The 17,995-nt window shown below is 37.3% G+C and overlaps 1 protein-coding gene across 26 annotated transcripts in view; it reads left to right on the forward strand.

Moving 5' to 3' along the window:
* The window catches only part of COBLL1 (cordon-bleu WH2 repeat protein like 1), a 79,139-nt gene that overhangs the window by 18,751 nt on the left and 42,393 nt on the right, over positions 1-17,995 (forward strand). For 2 of the 26 annotated variants that reach the window (XM_023931098.2, XM_023931099.2), the window contains exons 1-2: positions 12,447-12,576; positions 13,026-13,268. The exons of 18 other annotated variants lie outside the window; for them this stretch is intronic. In XM_023931098.2, coding sequence (XP_023786866.2) covers positions 13,234-13,268 — 35 coding nt within the window. In that variant the 5' untranslated portion in view covers positions 12,447-12,576; positions 13,026-13,233. Of the gene's footprint in view, positions 1-3,623; positions 4,054-12,446; positions 12,577-13,025; positions 13,269-15,199; positions 15,686-17,995 lie in introns of those variants that run through there. 6 more of the 26 variants (XM_086896834.1, XM_086896831.1, XM_086896827.1 and 3 more) reach the window with 6 other exon arrangements.

Genomic DNA, 17,995 nt, shown 5'->3' on the forward strand with positions numbered 1-17,995 from the left:
ACATGCAGCCCTGCTCCTCATCCTGTTAACTTTCATGGGAATGTAAGAATGTGCCTTGCAGTGCTGGTTAGGAATAGTTGTGTGCAGGATTTTGTTTGGCTTTTATCTTCTTCTGTCTAAATTCATGTGGGTTGTGCAGAAATTTGGACTAAATATTGATTGAGGAAGAGTGTTAAATTGTGTGATACTGCAGTTTTTAAGAACTGGACATAAATGTTTTGCATTGCAGTGACAAGAACTATACAGCCATTTATTTTCAGTCCTTTATGTTCTTGAACAAATACTTCTGTTCAAGGATATTTGAAAAATGAAGGGAAATATTTAGTCATCTGCATAAATAAATAACTTTGAAGTTCTCAGATACCCAAGATGTGAAAACATAGATTATATTTGTTTGGTTTTTTGTTTCACTTTGGGTGAGACAGGACTAGGATTGGTAGAGTCCTTTCTTTGGTATTTGATTTTATGAGACAAAATTTGGCTGTTTGATTTTTATTTTTTACTCTTGGTGGGATTGTATGTGTGTGTGACCTCTAATCCAGAACTGAAAATTCTGTAATGGCATATCAGAGACCAAGTGGTGTTCCAGTTACTAATATCCAACTAGGGAAGCTTAATGCTTTGGCTAGTTTCTGCTGCCCAGAAACATTATTCCAAAGCTGTGAAAAATATGTACAAATTAACTATGAGCAGTAATATACCTTAAATAAAGAAATTAAAAAGCAGAAAAAACCCCATAATTCAAACAAAAGACATGCTGGTTACTTCCATATGTCTTCTTAGATAGAGCTTCCTCAAAGCCCATGCTTTTAAGGATATGGGCTTGATGAACAATGTACCTACTTCACAAATTTGTCCACTTTCACTTAGCTTTCTATTAATAATGGCATAGATGTCAATATAGGGGCACAGTGTGGTCTATTGGAAGTGTATTAGATTGCATCCAGTGTGTCTATTTTTTTGCTTAAATAGTTACTTTATTTAGAATTGATGGAGTTCACTTCCACTAGATGCATTCAGCACATGACCTTGCAGTGTTTTGTGTAAACAGTATCATGCTTAATGTTGAACTGATGAACTGGGAAGTTCTTGTATGAAGTGTTGGAAGTACAGTTACTCAGTGTCTACACACCAACAATTCAAGAGAAGCCCTTGCTCTCCCATTCCAAGCAGAAGAAATAATAACAGACAAATCTTGATAGTAGTAGGAATTTTCCTTTGAGTTTTGTGCCCTAATTACTTTTTTATTAAATACGTGATTTTTAAGCAATATTGACACCTGGCACTGATGTTTTGGTACCAAAATTAATTTGTTTTTTCTAGCTCACTAACTTAAATTTAGTCTTTGTCAGGCAGAAACCCTTTATTAGCGTGCAGAGTGCATTAGTATGAGTCCACAAAGTAGGCAAATATGTGCTCAAATAAAATTTATATAGCTTTGGCAATCAATACTATTACATAATCATCTGTCTTATCTAATGTTAAAGTCACAGCATATTTCTTTGCCCATATATTTGTTATTCTGTGTAATAGCAAAATAATCTCCATATACAAACAGTTTTAAAAATATAGGGAACAATCTTCTAGCAGAAAGAATGCCTTATATTTGTTTGTCATTTGGAATAATTGCCAGTCTACTCTTGAACTTCTGTCTGAGGGGAAAAAATGAAAACTTTCTCTTCTTTAGAATCCTTGCCCTCTGGAGAAAGAAAAAAATTATAGCAGATGAATTTATGTTCTAATTTATATTATGGTGTAACTGAACTAAAATATACCTTGCTGTTTATTTTTATTTGTTATTGATCATACTTTCAAACTCAAAATTTAAATTGATCTAGGACTTCAGCGACTAAAATCGTTGTGTGTAGTCCTATAGTGTCTGTTAGTTCAGAATCTACTGAAATATCAAATTTATACCTTGAAGGGACCTTTTGTTTTATAAAGTAGAAAGTAACTTGCAATCCTGGATGAACTCCAGCTCTCCTTTGAAAATTGTTTCTTTCACTAAATGTACAGGAATAGCTCTTTTTGCAAGTGTTTCTGCTTTAACTCAAATGGCAGGGATTTGAAATTTGGGAGACAAGAAGCCAACAAAGCAGATTTAATAGACTTCTAAGTTTAGCTTTGAAATACTGCTGCACTAAGTCATCTAGTTTGGATGAAATTAACTATTATTATTATATATATTGAGAAGGAAAGTGTTTTAAAAGCATATGATAGTATTGAATGCTGTGTTAAGACTTTTTCATATACTTTTTTTTAAAAGTTAATACTGTCCTTCCTTTCACAGAGAGAGATCTGTTTGAAATTTTGCCATCTCAACATTGATAAAAAGTCATGGTATGAAGACAATTCTTTAGCTTTTGTATGAAAATGCACATGCTTTGGGAAGATTTTTTTTTTCTTGAATTGTTTCAGAATGAACTGACAAACCCAAAATAGGTAACAATTCTTAGCCTGTCTTTACAATAGCATTCTTGTGCTAATGCCCTTAAATACCATTTTATGAATTTATAAAATACTTTTACAATTCTAAAGTAGATGCCTCTTTTATGATGTGATTTATATTCTAGGGATATGTTTTGCTGGAAAACAGAACACTGGAAGAAAAACTACTGAACCACTCTCCTGTTTTATACAGATGGGATTAGATATGCTCTGATTTGTCTGGAAAAAAATAAACAGCCAAGTAGTTTCAAAATACAGCCTACTTGCAGTGCCACCCTGTGGCTTTCTTTTTTCATGGCTTCTATTAAAGCAGCAGTTTCTGTTGCCTCATCTCCAGCAGGAAAGTTACTTGTGAACTTAAAAAATGTCTGTGCTGCAGACCTGGTCTAACCAGGATAGTACAGCACATTTTTTTGTCTATCTTTAGCTTCATTTGTCCTTGCTGAAACCTGCTTAGATGAGGAACCAGAAAGAGAATTTCTGAGCAATACCAGTTCATTAACCTACTGCATCGAGTCTCTAAGCAATGCCTGGTTTGGTCATTGAAAAGGAAAGATCAGAGTGGAGCTGGAAAGCAAAATGTGTCACTTCTCAGCAATAACTTGAAGGACTATGATCATTGGTCTCATCAATTCCAGCAGTGTTACATATGCAAATATTTTATTTCCAGGTAGTCAGTTTTCTAGGCAGATGGTTTAACTTTAAAATTAGGTTGTCTAGGTAGACACAACAGTGCTTATGGAGGTAGCTGATTTTATTTTGTATTCAAGACATTTGTTGATTTAAACTGAAGGATGCAGAGAGACTTTGTTTTTAAAAGCTGCATTATGCTTTGAAGTAGTAGTGCTTTGCCTTTCACCATTTTACAGAGTTGCTCAAATCTTGGTGAGATAAGTACTTGAATGTTTAAGACTGATTTTCATATATAGGAAGTAATATAATGTGGAAAATATTATACACCAAGCAAACACATAAGGAAACAACTTTTCAGCAAGCACTGCACCTGCTTGGCATGTCTTGGGGAGGAAAAGCTTTCCTTCCTTACAGCCAGTTTAGGATTAGTAACATCTCTGCATGAAAGGCAGGGGTTCACCTGTCTGTATTTTCTTACTGTCGTTCTGGCAGGGAACAGCAGAAGAGCCCTGCTGTGCCCAGGTGGGAGCAGTAGCATCCCTGCTGAGTGGGGCCCCGGCAGCATTCCCTGGGCTTAGCCACGGCCCAGCGCCTCTGCCCGCACCCCAAAGGCTGGCCTGCCACTCCCTAGGCCCTAGCGTTTGGATACCCATTTGAGTCAGTGCTCTTAGTGTTGTAAGTTTTTATTGTAGTACTTTGAACACGCTTTCAGTATTTTCTTGCTGCAGAGGTATTTATTTTAACGAAAGGCACTTCCCACGCGTGCTGTGCTGTTGGGCCGATGGCGCTGCCTGGGTTTCGCTGCCTGCCCCAGAGCCGCTCGCTGCGGAGGCAGGGCGGGTGACTAAGGGGACAAATCAAGTCTGGGCTAGCAAAGCTTCAGCAAGCATTACTGAGACACCTCTGGGCTGCAGCGTCTTCACTGAGGGCTTTGTATTTTTCAGTAAGAGAAATGAAAAATGTGGGAGCATGGTAAGTATCAAGCTGCATACTTCATGTGGCTAGGCTTTTCTGATAAGCAGGTGCTTTCATTTACATTTGTCTCCTAATTACAAAAGTTGTACTTGGTCTTTTTTTTTTTGAAAGTGGATGCTTCTTATTCCAAATTAACATATTTTCTGTGTAAATTTTAAGTAGAGCTGTATGAATGTGGTATCTGAGTTCTTGCATAATCTTAAAACCATCAGTGGAAATATCTGATGCTACAGTCTGTACTTGTAGTTGTACTGTTTGTTGGAAAGTTTTGTAGTAAAAGTTGGAAGGTCTTAAATAGTGAGAGGCAAAAGTGCAGTGTTGTCAGGAGGATTCCATTCTTTGTCAATCAGGCTTGTGCTTTTTTTATTTATTATTTTTATGATAAATGCAGTGTGTATCTTAGGAAAATTATGAACAAAAGGCTTGCAAAGAAACAGTTAAAAACTGCACTTTATTTTTGTCACAGTTTTGAGTGCTAGAATACTTGCAGTTAAACCCTCATTTTGTTAAGTCTGGATTTCCACATAGGAACAACCAAAGGTGGAAGTGGATGTGAGGAGCAGGGACAGAGAAGTTTCTAATTATTTGTCTTTATTTAGGAAGTTTGTTTGGTCTTTCTACTGCACATCAAGCTTCTGAGGTAGTGGGGGTGTGCAAACTGAAGTGTCTGTGATTTAAGTTAGTTATTGCAGAAGTCCTTCAGGCTGCTATAGATTGCAATGGAAGGAACAAGTTAATTGTACTTTAGATTTTGGGTTTTGTTTTTAAAATGACTCAAGTACAAGTCATGGACAATTGTGACTACTCCTTCTTAAACAGAAGACAGAATATGGAAGTGTACACATAAATGTACATTCTTTTATATCACAGGTCCTGACTTGAGTCCTTTCTGTATTAGAATTTTGCCTGGCACAATGTTTCCTTCAATACATAGATCATGAAAGGACTGTAATCGTATCTTAAGAAAATGTATTTCAAAACTTGTGTACTCTGTATCAAATTCTCATTAGTCTTCAGTACTTTGAATAAAAGCCTGTTGGTGTCTCTGGTGACTTTTCACTGGGAAAGAAAATCTCTGCTTGCTGTTGAGAAAGTGAAATTCATGATTGTGCTATAAGCCCTGCCATATCCTTTTGATAGTTACTTTTGTTTATGCCTGTCTTTAAAATAAGATTTAGAAAATTGTCACAAGAGCTTACCTCTGAAACTTTGTCTCTAGGAACCTTTATGAAAAGACATATTTTGGATTATACAAACAGCCAACAAGGGGAGAGGAGAAAAGCAAAAAGGCCAAGGAAAAAGACCTATTTTTGATACATGCTGTTCCTTGAGTTCTGGGATATGCTGTCTAACTTGGATTGTTTGATGTTTTATAGGAAAAAGAATTGCCAGAAATAGTCACTTACTGTAACCGTTTGCCTTTCTGTTGAAGGCTTGCAATGTTTACAGGGCTACAGTAAAACACTGAGTCATAAAAACTTGATGTATTGTACTCTTAAGTTTAAAACTAGATAATGCAGATAAAGCAGACCAAATGTTCTGTGACTGTAATCATAATAATGTAATGCTTTTCTAGCAGCACATCAAGACAAGGCTCCTAGAAACGTTTGTGCAGTTGCTATGGTGTAAGAGGCCTATTACTGCACAAGTAAATATATTCCTTTTTCTCGCTTTCTCTCATATTTTTCTTTTTTGTTTTTTACATTTGGTAGAATTTCAGTGTTTGTAGCCCACACAAATAGAAGTGTTTGAATATTTGTATCACCTCCTCTTTTAATCTTTCTGGAGTAGGTAGAAAATCAAGGGCATGGTCCAATTATGTGAAGAGCTTTTTAAGAATTTGGAATTTATTAGTGCACAATATTTTGTTAAGCATTTCTGTGCCATTACACAGAGCAGACAGTCTGCACAGGTGGTGTGGTGTGATGAGCTGAATGCCCCATGCACTGAGGGAAGGTTATGGAGCAGATTATCTAGAGTGATATCATGCGGCATGTACAGGACAATCAGGGGCTCTGTCCCAGCCAGCATGGTTTTGGTAAAGGTAGGTTCTGCTTGACCAACTTATTGTACTCCTAAGACAAGGTCTAGTGAATGTTGCTTACCTGGCCCTTAGCAAAGCTTCTGATACCATTTCCCACAGCATGCTACTTGAGAATCTGTGGCTGCTCATGGCTTGGGTGGGTGTACTCTGTGCTGGGTCAAAACCACATGTAATAGAGACTGAAAGCACTTGCACTTCTGAATATTAATCTAGAATTAGGGTTTGAAGCAGAGAAAACCAAATGAGCCTTTAATTTTTTTTTTTGTACAAATAACGTCTTCATCATGCTGACCTGTTACATTTGACCTTTGAGATATTTTAAACTGTTTTATAATGGAACCACATAATCTCCTTATCTTTTTTTTTTTTGCTTTGTTTATTTGAGCTTTATTCTACAGAATGACTGAGAGAATCCCCAGACATGACTAACTGCCCCTTCCAGAAGCTGGTGTGATACACTCCCAGTTTAGCTGTCTGTGATACTCATTCCAAAGATAGATGCTTATCTGAATTAAGGAGGTTTGTGTGTGTGCATTAAGAAAGAACACTGTATTGTTCTTCCTCATTCCTGTCTTGTGGGTAGCAGGGAACCTAAGGCATGTTCCTTCCCACATGCTATCTTTATAGCCATGGACTTTTGCTCACCCAGACAACTTCCTACCCCTCTGGAATGAAGACCCTCTTGTAAATCAGTTTCAGCTTCTGTAAAGGAAAACTCTTATCAGAGTTGTTTGATGTCATTATTAAAAAGGGGAGGACTTTCTATGCAGATTTTAGTATTTATGCTTGTAGTATAATTAACTGTATAATTTTTCTATTGTCTTGTGTTCACTTTGAAGAAGTACCTGAAACTGGCATGACAAAGTTTATAACTGTAATACAATAATAATCAATGTTTTTCTCTTTTCTCTTTGTCATCTGATAAGCCCAGAAACTCAAAACATTAAGAGAACTGTTGAACCAGATGCACTGTTCTGAAGAATGAAGTGAGGGAGTGCTGGGTGAAGCAAACACAAGGTGTCCTTGCTTCACTAACTGCTGTTTAGCATTGAAACATTGCAATTATTTTTAACTTTTTGTTTTGGAAGGAGACGAGCGAGTGTTACTGAACTTAACCAGAGGTACAGGTTTATAAAAACTGCATTATACCGTGTGTAAATATTCAGAACAAGAAACTTGTTTAACTTCTTACTAAAGCTACATCTAAATATCTTACTGCAACACTGCCATAGAAAGATCTGTCACAGTACAGACTGTTCTCTCAAGGAATGGATATGATTATGGAAACTTGTATGTGAAACTGGATCTGAAGGTTTCTGAATTAAAATGTGGAATTTTTCCAGAAGAAAATCATTGCAGGAACTTTATTTTGTCTGTTATTTTTTAAAATTTGCTTTCTAGGCCTCTGACAGTGATTTAAGTAAGCACTGTATCTCTGTTTGGAGCTGTAATTCTCGAATCTCTAAAAACACTGTGGGTTTTTTCAGTTGGTTTCTGGGTGTATTTGACTGCTGAACCCAGTAGTGACATTAAGTCCAGAAAGTCTTTGCAGTACATGGCTCATTAAGGAAGATAATATTGCTTAAATTCTCCTTAATGTCAAGATAGATTATGAAGAAATGGGAGGGATGCAAAATCTCACATCATCATCATCATCATGATCATGTGTTTATTAGAGAATCCGAATTCTCTTTCCCTGTCATAAGTGAGCTTGTTGGGCTTAAAAGATATTTTTAGCATTACACATTTTTAAATACTTGGATACTGTCTCTTTTTAACTATGTAGCTTCAGTTACAAGTCAGGTTTTCCACATTACATTGCTTTCGTGATGGTTTGGCAGTGGCTGTCCTCTTTTGAAGCTTTAGCACTTCAAAGAGCTGTAGGGTTGTTTCCATTTGTGCTTGGTAACCAGGGTGTCACAATTTCTCAATGTATTTTGGTAATGGTTAAAAAAGGAAGAAAAAAAAATCAGCAACAGCACTCAATAATATTTTGGGACTTGATTCTGCCAAGGCACTTGTTCTATAGCCCCGTGTGTGGGTGTGGGTTACCTGGAGGTGTGGCTGCACCACCTGGCAAAGGCACAGCTGGCCAGGGTATGGCTTTGGCTGCAGCCTGAGCCTCACAGCATAAGGAGCACAGTAATGAGGGCACAGTGTTACCTGTTAGTAAGTAGTGTGTGGTTACTAAAATCCAGATGGTTTTTAGTGCTGAATTTCACATCTTTCACTACTGGTTTAACCATACTGTTGATAACACAACTTACAGCTGGCAGCAGCTTAACTTGCACCTGAGTGCAAGACTTGTGGTGGTTCTGTTTTCCTTTTCCTCTTTCTAGATCAGAGATTTAGGGATATCACAGTATGCTGTTAACCATATGTCATATTTCAAGCTTTGGTAGATGATTATAAACTGGGATTAAAAAGAAGTTATTATTTAAGCATTAATATACGATCTTATGATAACATTGTAGCAATAGACCCATACTTGTTGATCCTTGCTTTTCTGTAGAGGGTTTTTGGTGTAATGTGTATTGGCAGAATTCTCTAAGTTGGTATCTTCAAAATAAAAACAAGCTGAAACTTCCCAGAGGCAGCTGAATTAGGCCTGTTCATGGCTTTCCTGCCCACGTGCTCTGCTAAATAAAATAATACAGTTGTTTCACAAAACAAGGGAGAGCTTTAAAGGTAGCTTTACTGTGACATTAAATCTGTCTTGAGAGCTTTCCCAGAAATATGACTATAGTAATTATATGATTAAAAAATAAGGAAACTTTTTGGGTTGTGCACTTCCTCAGGCTATTAACCTAACCACTAATTAACCAACAGGAAATTCCAGACCTGAAAGTTTCATTATTGCTATACTGAACTGTGAAAATATAAGTGTGTTAATGAGGATTTCATTATAGCCATCTGTAACTTGTTTTTGAATTGTGTCAAGGCAGGAAAAACATAATATACCATCTGTTACCTAGCTATATCAAATTGACATGAAAAATATTGGAAAAAATCCCCAGTTTACAGCCCTGGTTGTCTCTTATTCCTTATCTTTTATTCCTGGCAACCATTAATCCCATGTCAGTACTACCTAGCAACGTGTAGTGACATGGCATTTACTCCTTAAATGATGTATTTGGTTCACTTAGACATTTCTGTATTGTAACTTGAGTACCTGGGGGGGAGGAGATGGTGACTTCCCAAAATGATAATTTCTGGGTGATTAATGACCTCTTAATTTTAGTGTCATGTTCTCTCAAGTATGTCTGAATCACCAAAACTCAGAAGTTGAGGATTGTCTTGCAATTTGCAGTTCTCATTGCTTTGAAATGAACAAAACTTCTGTATAACATCTATTAGTATGCTCTTATTCTCTGACCTTGTGAGCATGAATTGAAGCATTTTGCTCATCAAACACTGGGGTTTTGTTGCTTTTACCTTAACCCTTGTGCTCCTCTGTAGAGCTTAACTGTCACAAGCCATCCCAAGTCCCTTGATTTCTGGTTCTCTTTGACCTTAACAGTGAGGGAAATTGTCATGCACTCACCAAGAAATAGTATGGATTCTTGATTGCCAGGTGTTTGTATGTGTAATGCAAGTGGAGTCATAGGTGAGAAGAAGGTGGTGGTCCCGTGGAAAAAGTTACAGAAATTGCTCTTGGAGGGGTGGAGAAAATTGGCACAGAAGAAAATGCTTAAACAATTTCGGAATAGTGAGGCAGAGCCTTTGCAGTGATGAAATAATGACTCAGTAAGGTCAAAAAATATGCTAGTGTTTGCATATTAACTTTTGTGTTAGTTGGATCTATAATCTTAAAATGAGGATAAAAGGTTGTAATTGAGGTAGAGAAGTGAAAGGGTCAGGCACCAATTTATCAAAGTCATACTGTCAGCAGGTGGCCCAAAATATAGGCTTGTACTTTGGCCCACAGTTTTCTGAGTAGGCACTCTTTTTTTCTGAATTTGCGCAGCAGCTAGGACAGTTTTGCTAAGGGCTCTTGAGTATTACCTTATTCAGGACAAACTAAATTTGGTGGCTGAATTTAACATTAAAAACCTGTTTCTCTGCAGACTCAGGCAGCAAGCACATGAATCAAGAATAAAATGAGGCGCTCTTTGATGTAGCAGTGTATCTACAATGTAAATGTCTTAAGGCTGTGGAAAGAGAAAACAGTCTAAGGGCTGTGCTGACCAAATGTGTGAGGAAAAGCCTGCTGGCACAGTCATGTTTGTCCTTCAAAAGGCGTTTCCTGGTCTCTACCCCAAGGCTTTTAAAGAAACTAAACAAGCATGGCATAAGACAGTAAAACTTGCATGGTTGTATAATTTGTCCCATAATAAGAACAGTGATATGGAAATGTTCTGCTTTGAAGGTGAGGGCATGCCACCTCAGAGTTCCATAGGGATTTCTCCTGGAACTCTTAGTTCAACATGTTAATAATCTAGGAAAGCAGCTGAATATAAGGTGACACTTTGATGACAGTAAAGCGTTATTATTCATTGTAATAAGAGGATATATGACTCTGAGGACTTGCAGAAAGGTTTTTCTAAAGTAAATGGATAATAAAATGAGATTAAATTCACTTTAGATTGGCTTACTACAAATCAGTTTGCCATGTGTATTAGCAAAGGAATAGAGAACAAAGGGGAAACCAGCATGTCTCTGGTGTATAAATCTCTAATGACAATAAAGTGCATGGTTCTGGTCTCTGCCATATCCACAGGGATGTAATAAACAGGAGAAGGTTCAGAGAGGATCAAGAGAGATGGTCAAAGGTGAGATATGGCTTAAGGGACATGGGAACTGAGGCCATGTTGTGTTCTTACATTTACCTTTTGTTCATGTGTCAATTTGTCCTGTTTTGTAACTGTTCCAAGTAAGTGAAAAGAGAACATGCAGCAGAATTGTCTAATGATGATGCATGAAATCCTTAAACCAAATGTTAACTAATGGTAAAATAATTAAGACCCACTTACTGTTGAGTGATGATACAATCTAATATCAACTTTCCTCAGTGATGTGTGACTTAAGTAAAAGAAGTTCTTGGTCTACTTCCAAGCCTTTTGGAAGCCTCTTGTCTATGCTCTCTTCTCCAATTCTTTTTGATTTAACAAAACTATTTGCCTTTCCATGGAGACTTGACTGTGTTGGTCCATCACAGATGAGATGTCAGCTCAGTAGGTACAAAGCAACTGAAGAAACAGAGTATTTAATAAAGCAAGAATTTAATCTGGAAGAATGCCATTCTTACCCTGGTAATCTGTGTTTCCTGCTATTCTTGCTGCTTTCAGACTTCAGTTTCTCATGGAGGATTATTTTTTAAAAAAATAATCATTACTATTTCAGGGTTAGATGAAATATCAGATAGTTTTAGAAAAAAATGGTATTTTATTTATAACAATAGAGACAATAGGTTCAAAGAGTTCCCAGCTTCACTGATATGTCCCTATTGGGGATTTTTAAAACCAGATAATTCTGAGCAGCTTTTCCATACTCACATTACTGATATATGTTCATTGAATTTTAACAGTGCATTGGGCTTTTTGGAGTTCTGGTTTGAGTTTTTCTTTTTTCTCCCCATTGCAAAGGTACTAAATGCTCTGAGTAATACAGAAAAAAGAATCTGAAAGTATTAAAGATCTAAAAATGAGTACTGGGAAAGTTGTGGATTATTTTCCTCACTAGTACGTACAAGTCTTAAGCTTTTGGTCTTGGAAACAATTCTATGGATTGAAGAGCCTGAAAGATCTGTACTCAAATGTGACCTGTACAGGGACTTCTTTGTATTTTTTTTAAATTTTGTTTGAAGTGTTTTGTATTTAGCCCTATAATGTCATTCTATTTAGCAAAGTAGAATTATTTTGCTTCTTTTAAATATACACACTAGAAATCAGAAAAGAAATTGCAGTTTATGGTGCATTCACATACATTGCCTTTCATTGCTGATACTGATATTCAGTTGATGTTTCAGTTTTAGGAAGTGTTGCTAACAGCAATGCCAGGATTTGTGATTTAAGTAGATGCTTCATGAAAAAATGAGAAGCACATTAAAATTCTAAACCAAATTCTAACAAAACATTTAAATTCCATTCCTTTATAAGGTGGTTTTTGTTTTTTTTCCCCCCCTAATTCTCTGTGCAAGCTCTCCTCCTTCCTCATCTTTTAAAGTCCTTATAATTTTACCTTTCACAAGTATTCATGAAAGGAAAATGGCCAGGTACATACTTGTAGAAATGGAAAGTTTTTCTGTCCTTTCAGGTTATCTGAAATGTTGAACACTTGATTGTGATCGGTAGTATTAAATTCTGCTGGTCACTCCCTGAATGAAAGCTTTATGATTTTTCAACAGGGATAAATTTACTGCCTAATCTGTGAGAGCCATAAGGAGGCTATTGCTAACTAGATTAACTGTATGTAAAATAACCACAAGATAACAGCAGGACCAAAAAAACCACAAAAAACCCAGATGTTTTATTACTGTGAGTATTAATTGTATATTTCTAGCTGTAGCCCTTAGACCCGGATAAGAATTACTGCCTCCAAGTGAAATTCTCAAATATTGTGTCCTGTGTGGGACATACCAGCCACAGGCAATATGTTGGTGTTTTAGCCAACACTGATACCCTGTATGCACCAAACTTTTCCTACAGGCAGTCTTGTCCTGCCAGCCTGGCTGCCTCTGCATTATTGCCTTCTCCAGCTTATCAACCAAGTGAAAGGATTTTTATTCTTCTATTGTTAACTGTTGCAGTTTGGTTGCAGAACACAACTGATTCATCTAATGGTTTAATTAAACCTTACACACGTTTAGGCAAAGCTGACTTAGATTTCTGTTTTGTCTGGCATTAATGTGGGATGGGTGCTGGTGATAGGACTTCTCAGGTAGGAAAGGTTAGATAAGGCAACGTCACTAATGTTGTTTACTCAGCACACAGGTACTCGCACAGATGTTTCCCTCTCACTGAAGCAGTACTCAAGCTACTTTGAAACACACTGTGGTCTGATACAGATCTAGAAGCAACACTTACCAATGATTGAAACCTGCAGGATGTTGCCACTGATGACAGCACTTCCCCAGTTTGTTGACTGCATTCCTTCCCAGTCCCTGGGCAGACTCAGCTACGAGCAGCCCTCCCATGGCTGAACGCATTAGGGCTGACTTTGGGAAGAGGTAACTGAATCAAGAATTGCTTTTAAGCTGCTTTTAAGCAGCTTCTGGTTTTAATTGACAATGAGGTCAAGCTTCTGTAAATTATCCTACTTTAAACACTTCTGAGTTGTTTTTGGTTTTGTGATAGCGTAAATATTGTACTTGGCTTGTGAAATTGATTTGGAAAAATCTTAATTTTCAATAGTTTTGTAGGTAGTACTGATGATCAAATTAACTGGATGTAAATGGGTATTTGCCTCTGTTGTCTAAATATTCCATTAATCCCAAGAATATGCTCACCTGAGGTGCTTAGTTGGCTGTCTCACAGGAAGAGGAAGGCTAAAAAGCATGGATGGAAGGACTAGTCCTAATTCTAAGAATTCCCATTTAAACTTGTTTTGTGCAAATATAAAGGGGTGCGGAAAACAGGATTGGATTCTTTTTATGGTATAAAGCCACAGAAGACATAACAAAGCTACTTAATACTCTCTTTTGAATTGGCTGAAGTAGATATGTCGGGATTACAGGCTGTACAAATCTCTAGATGTACTCTGTAGGCTGTTTGGTCAGGTGGTGGGATTATAAATAGGTAGGCTTACTGATGTCAGCAGTAGCAGAAGGGAGCAACAGTGAGCTTGCCATGCACACACACACACCCTCCCTTCTACCTCCATATGCTATTGAAGGAAACTCACCTCATATTAATGGAGAAGAACCACCTGTGCTGTCTTGGAGGTAAGCAGAAAAGCAGTGTAATCAATTTTAGCTATTATTCTTCCTTCTCCTTGTTTAGTGGCTGAGCAGAATGGCTTCAAAGTAATATTTGTCTTTTGCTGTCCTAACACTTGTTGTGAGGAAAAAATATTTACCAATAATTATGTACCTGCAGTAGCATATAAATCCTTGCCTCTTGGAGAGAACACAGAATTCAGGTGTAGGGCAGTACTTAAATTACCAGAACTTAAATATAGGCCTGCATGAAGAAAGAGGAATTAATGTCTGTTGTCCTTTTTCAGACAAAATATGCAATAATTCTCCACAAGGTTTTTACAGTCCTATCTCTGGCTAAGAGATGAGGGTGTGTAAAAATGTTTATCCATGTGGACAGACTGCTGAAACTTCTGTGGTACATTTCTGGGTATAGAAGCTGTTGCCTATTTTATTTTAAGTTGATATTTGGTGCTTAGAAGCTCAAATGAGGTTTTTGAGATTATTTTAAATGAGGACTGCTGTTATTTCATGCAAACTGTAGAGCTTTTCTGATTTCTTTGATTAGCATTCATCAGATTTTGATTTAAATTTTTTTTGGGGAAAAAAGCCCCACTGTTGCTTGTAGTACCTTGTAAAAGTTGATTCTTTTAGTGTCTAATATGGTAGAGTCCTTGCTATGTATTCTGTGTGTTGTATACTGGTTTCATTTGTCATGGAAAACATTAAAATATTTTGTAATACCTAAGTAGACTAAATTCCTAAATAACTGCACAGTGCCAAGACGGACTTTGCTTACAGCAGCAAAGAATTTAAGAAACAGTGTTCAGTTGAACTTCTTGTAGATGTCAGTAGGCTGCTGGCACTGTATCATCTGTTACCAAGTTAAAAACTCAGTGGTGAAGTATATTGCTGTAAACTGGCTGTGGTGGAGAAAGTTGAAAAGAATGCAAGGGTGAATGTAGAAGTGAAGTATAGTACTTAGAGCAGAGTATTCATTAGGAAAGTTTCTTTACAGAAACAGAGCAGACTGCTGCTGATGATAATAATTATTATATAAATAAGAAATTTTTTTTCCTCTTTTATATTTAATGCTGAAGCCCTGTACCTTTTTATGGAAAGTGCAGAGGCTTTCAAATGGAAGTAGCTGGTCATCCAAAATAGCTTTGGTGTTACCATCATGAGGGGAGCCAGCTTTCTTCAAAGAAATATCTTCTTTCTTCCTTGCCTCTTGCTCGTTGCAGGAATCCAGTAAGAGTGGATCCAGTGGATTTTGAGCGTGCGGATATAAGCAGAGAAAGGGGATAATGACAGCCCTTGTGTGCAGATGGGGATGAGTTTGAAGAAAAAAATAAGAGCATTCATTTGGGGCCCTGAGCTGCCAACCAATGAGGGAGGTAAAGTTAAAGTAGGACAAAGGGGAGGGAGCTCCTGCTGTCAGTGGCTGTAAAGGTGGCCATGAAAACTGCTGGTTGGGTTTGTGCTGTGCAGGGAGATGAGATGGGACTTGTGGCTCTGCTTCGTAGTGCCCACTGCCCCTCACAGAGTGCCTAGCGCCTGAGATGAGGCTGGGGCTCCAGCAGCAGCACTGGCATTTGAGGAGGTACTAAATGTGACCTTGTTCCTGGAGGTAAAAGGTTTTTCCACTCTGCTTTCTGAGGAAAATGCAGGCAGGAGAGTGAATGCTGAGGAGGCAGCTATAAAGGATGAGCAGGAGAATCTGGTGGCAGGTGGGTACTCAAGGCATTTGTTAGTGTTGCAAGCAGCGTTAGCCCAAGATGCGCGGTGTTTCTGCTTGGGGAACTATAGCTACCATCCTCATATGTTGGGAGAAAACTCTTTATTACATCAGGCTTTTCTGGATACTAACTGCCAAGATGCTTCTCTTGAAATCTAGTAAATAAAATACTTGTTTTAGTAAAATTTCTTAGCCTAAGCAACTTTTTTTTTTTTTTTTTTTCCTCTTTTCTTTCCTGTAATGAGCAAGGATGCCTTATTTGCTGACCTGCTTGTGTGTGTAGGAACTCCATACATTCATCATGTGTCTCATAGCATCTGTGTATAAATGCATACAGATATATACACAGAGATATTTATATTTAATCTTGCTCAGGATAAGAAACTCTTCCTGCATCCCATTCCCTTCCAATACTTAAAGTCATCTCTGTTCTTCAGTTTAATAAATTCTTCTACTTCTGGGTTATGTGATTGTACCAAAGATTTTAAGTGTTACAAAACTCCAGGTGGATAAAAGATATAACTGCTAAGAGGGAGTTTCTGGAGAATGAAGAACTTTTTAAAAGGGAGAAAGCTTGTTTTGTTCAAAACACCTGTAGGAAAAATGAAAATAAATTGCAGTGCTTTCTAAAGTTGCGTTGCTATGCTTTCTCAGTTATTCTTGCTGTATCTAAATTTTCAGCTGGGAAGTGCTGCTGTTGTAGTTGAACCCAGCCTTCCACAGCAGGTAAAGGGAGAGGGGTTGGATTTTGTCTTTCCTGTTAGTGTAGAACTTCTTAGCTGCTGTCCTGCAGCACTGAGCTGTTACCCACCTACATCTACACCCACGTACCGGTATTTGAGGCATGTATGTCTGAGGGAAAAGGGAAGGGTCTGTATTAGCCTCTTTCCTGGCTGCTATGATACTGAGCACCTCTGCTTTTCTTTTCCTTACCTTTCCCAGCCTCTATCTGTCCAGTCACTGCCTCCAGTGTTACTTCTAAAACATGATTTTGAACAGGAGAAAAAAGCAGCGGCAGCAAAGCTCAGATAATTGACAATTTTTACTTCTATTGATGTTCAGAATAGCAGCTGGAAAAGCGAGGAGCAGAGCTAGGTGCTTCATCTGCAGGCTTTGAAAAGACAGTGGCATTATCTGTGCTTTCATGACTGGGGGTAACAACCAGAAGGACAGATTCAGGTTTTGTTCTATTTGAGAGCCCTTAATTGAACTTACTTACTAGTCATTGGAAAAAAACCTCAGCTGTATGAGCAGCCTTTTTAGCAGTTCTTGATAAAGATTTGAGGGTTTATTTTAGTTTATTTTTATGTTTGCTTGAGTTTTAAGTATTTGTTAGATTTATTAGTGTATCAAAGGTTAAGCTCCCCCTTTCAGATCAAGCTGCTCTTTGTGTTCTTTTCCTGTTTATTCAGCCAGTTATTTATTACTCAATTACTGTTACAGATTTACTGCTTTCTCTTCCCTGCTCTCCTTGTTTTCTGTCAGGCTGTTTTTGTAACTGTAAATATAATAAAGGCTAACTAAGGTTTCAAGGTTTTGAATGCCATTCAGAATTTTTCTTCTTTCTTTCAGTAGCAAATCTAGGTTACTTTTTTGCATTTTTTACTTTGAGAAAAAGTTGCAAAACCAGATAAGTATCCGCTTTCTGCAGCGGTATGTCACACATAGACGTGCCAAGATTGTATTTGTATTTTGTGTTAGCCCTATTTACTTCAGAAGTCTAAGTTCTCAACCTCTTTAGAAGTAATGTCATTGGAACTAATTTTCCACATAATTTTATTTGTTAGGGTTTTGTTTTTTGTTTTTTTGTTTTGTTGTTTTTTTTGTTTTGTTTTTTTCCAGAAGAAAAAGAAGCACTTCTCTTGGCACAACAGAATTTGTTGTAACAAAACTTTTGTATCAGAACACATTTCTATAATCCCTCAATAATAATAATAATAAACAACTTTATGCTAATTCAGAGGAGAAAGTATTTTTCCTTTTTTTTATCCTCTCTTGCCTGCTAGGATTCTGAGCTTTTGGCTCTCTTCCAAAGAGCAAAGAGATTCTTAAGCCTAGAGGGGAGCTAACTGTGTTTTGTTGGATGGTACAAGACAGCACTAAGTCAGCAGCTTTCTGTTCTCAGGAGTTGGATCTTTCATATGTTGTAAGTGAGCTTGAATAGATCATTGTACTATTAGTTATGATTTGGCTTTGAAGGGCAATGAATTATTTTTTTTTTCTAGAAAAGTTTTAAATTTGTACTTCAATTAATTAAATTATATGTTTATACCAGAGTTAGTTCCCCTTTAATGCTAAGAGG

The sequence above is a fragment of the Cyanistes caeruleus genome, chromosome 7 (assembly GCF_971803275.1).
Source record: "Cyanistes caeruleus chromosome 7, bCyaCae1.hap1.1, whole genome shotgun sequence".
Classification (NCBI taxonomy): domain Eukaryota; kingdom Metazoa; phylum Chordata; class Aves; order Passeriformes; family Paridae; genus Cyanistes; species Cyanistes caeruleus.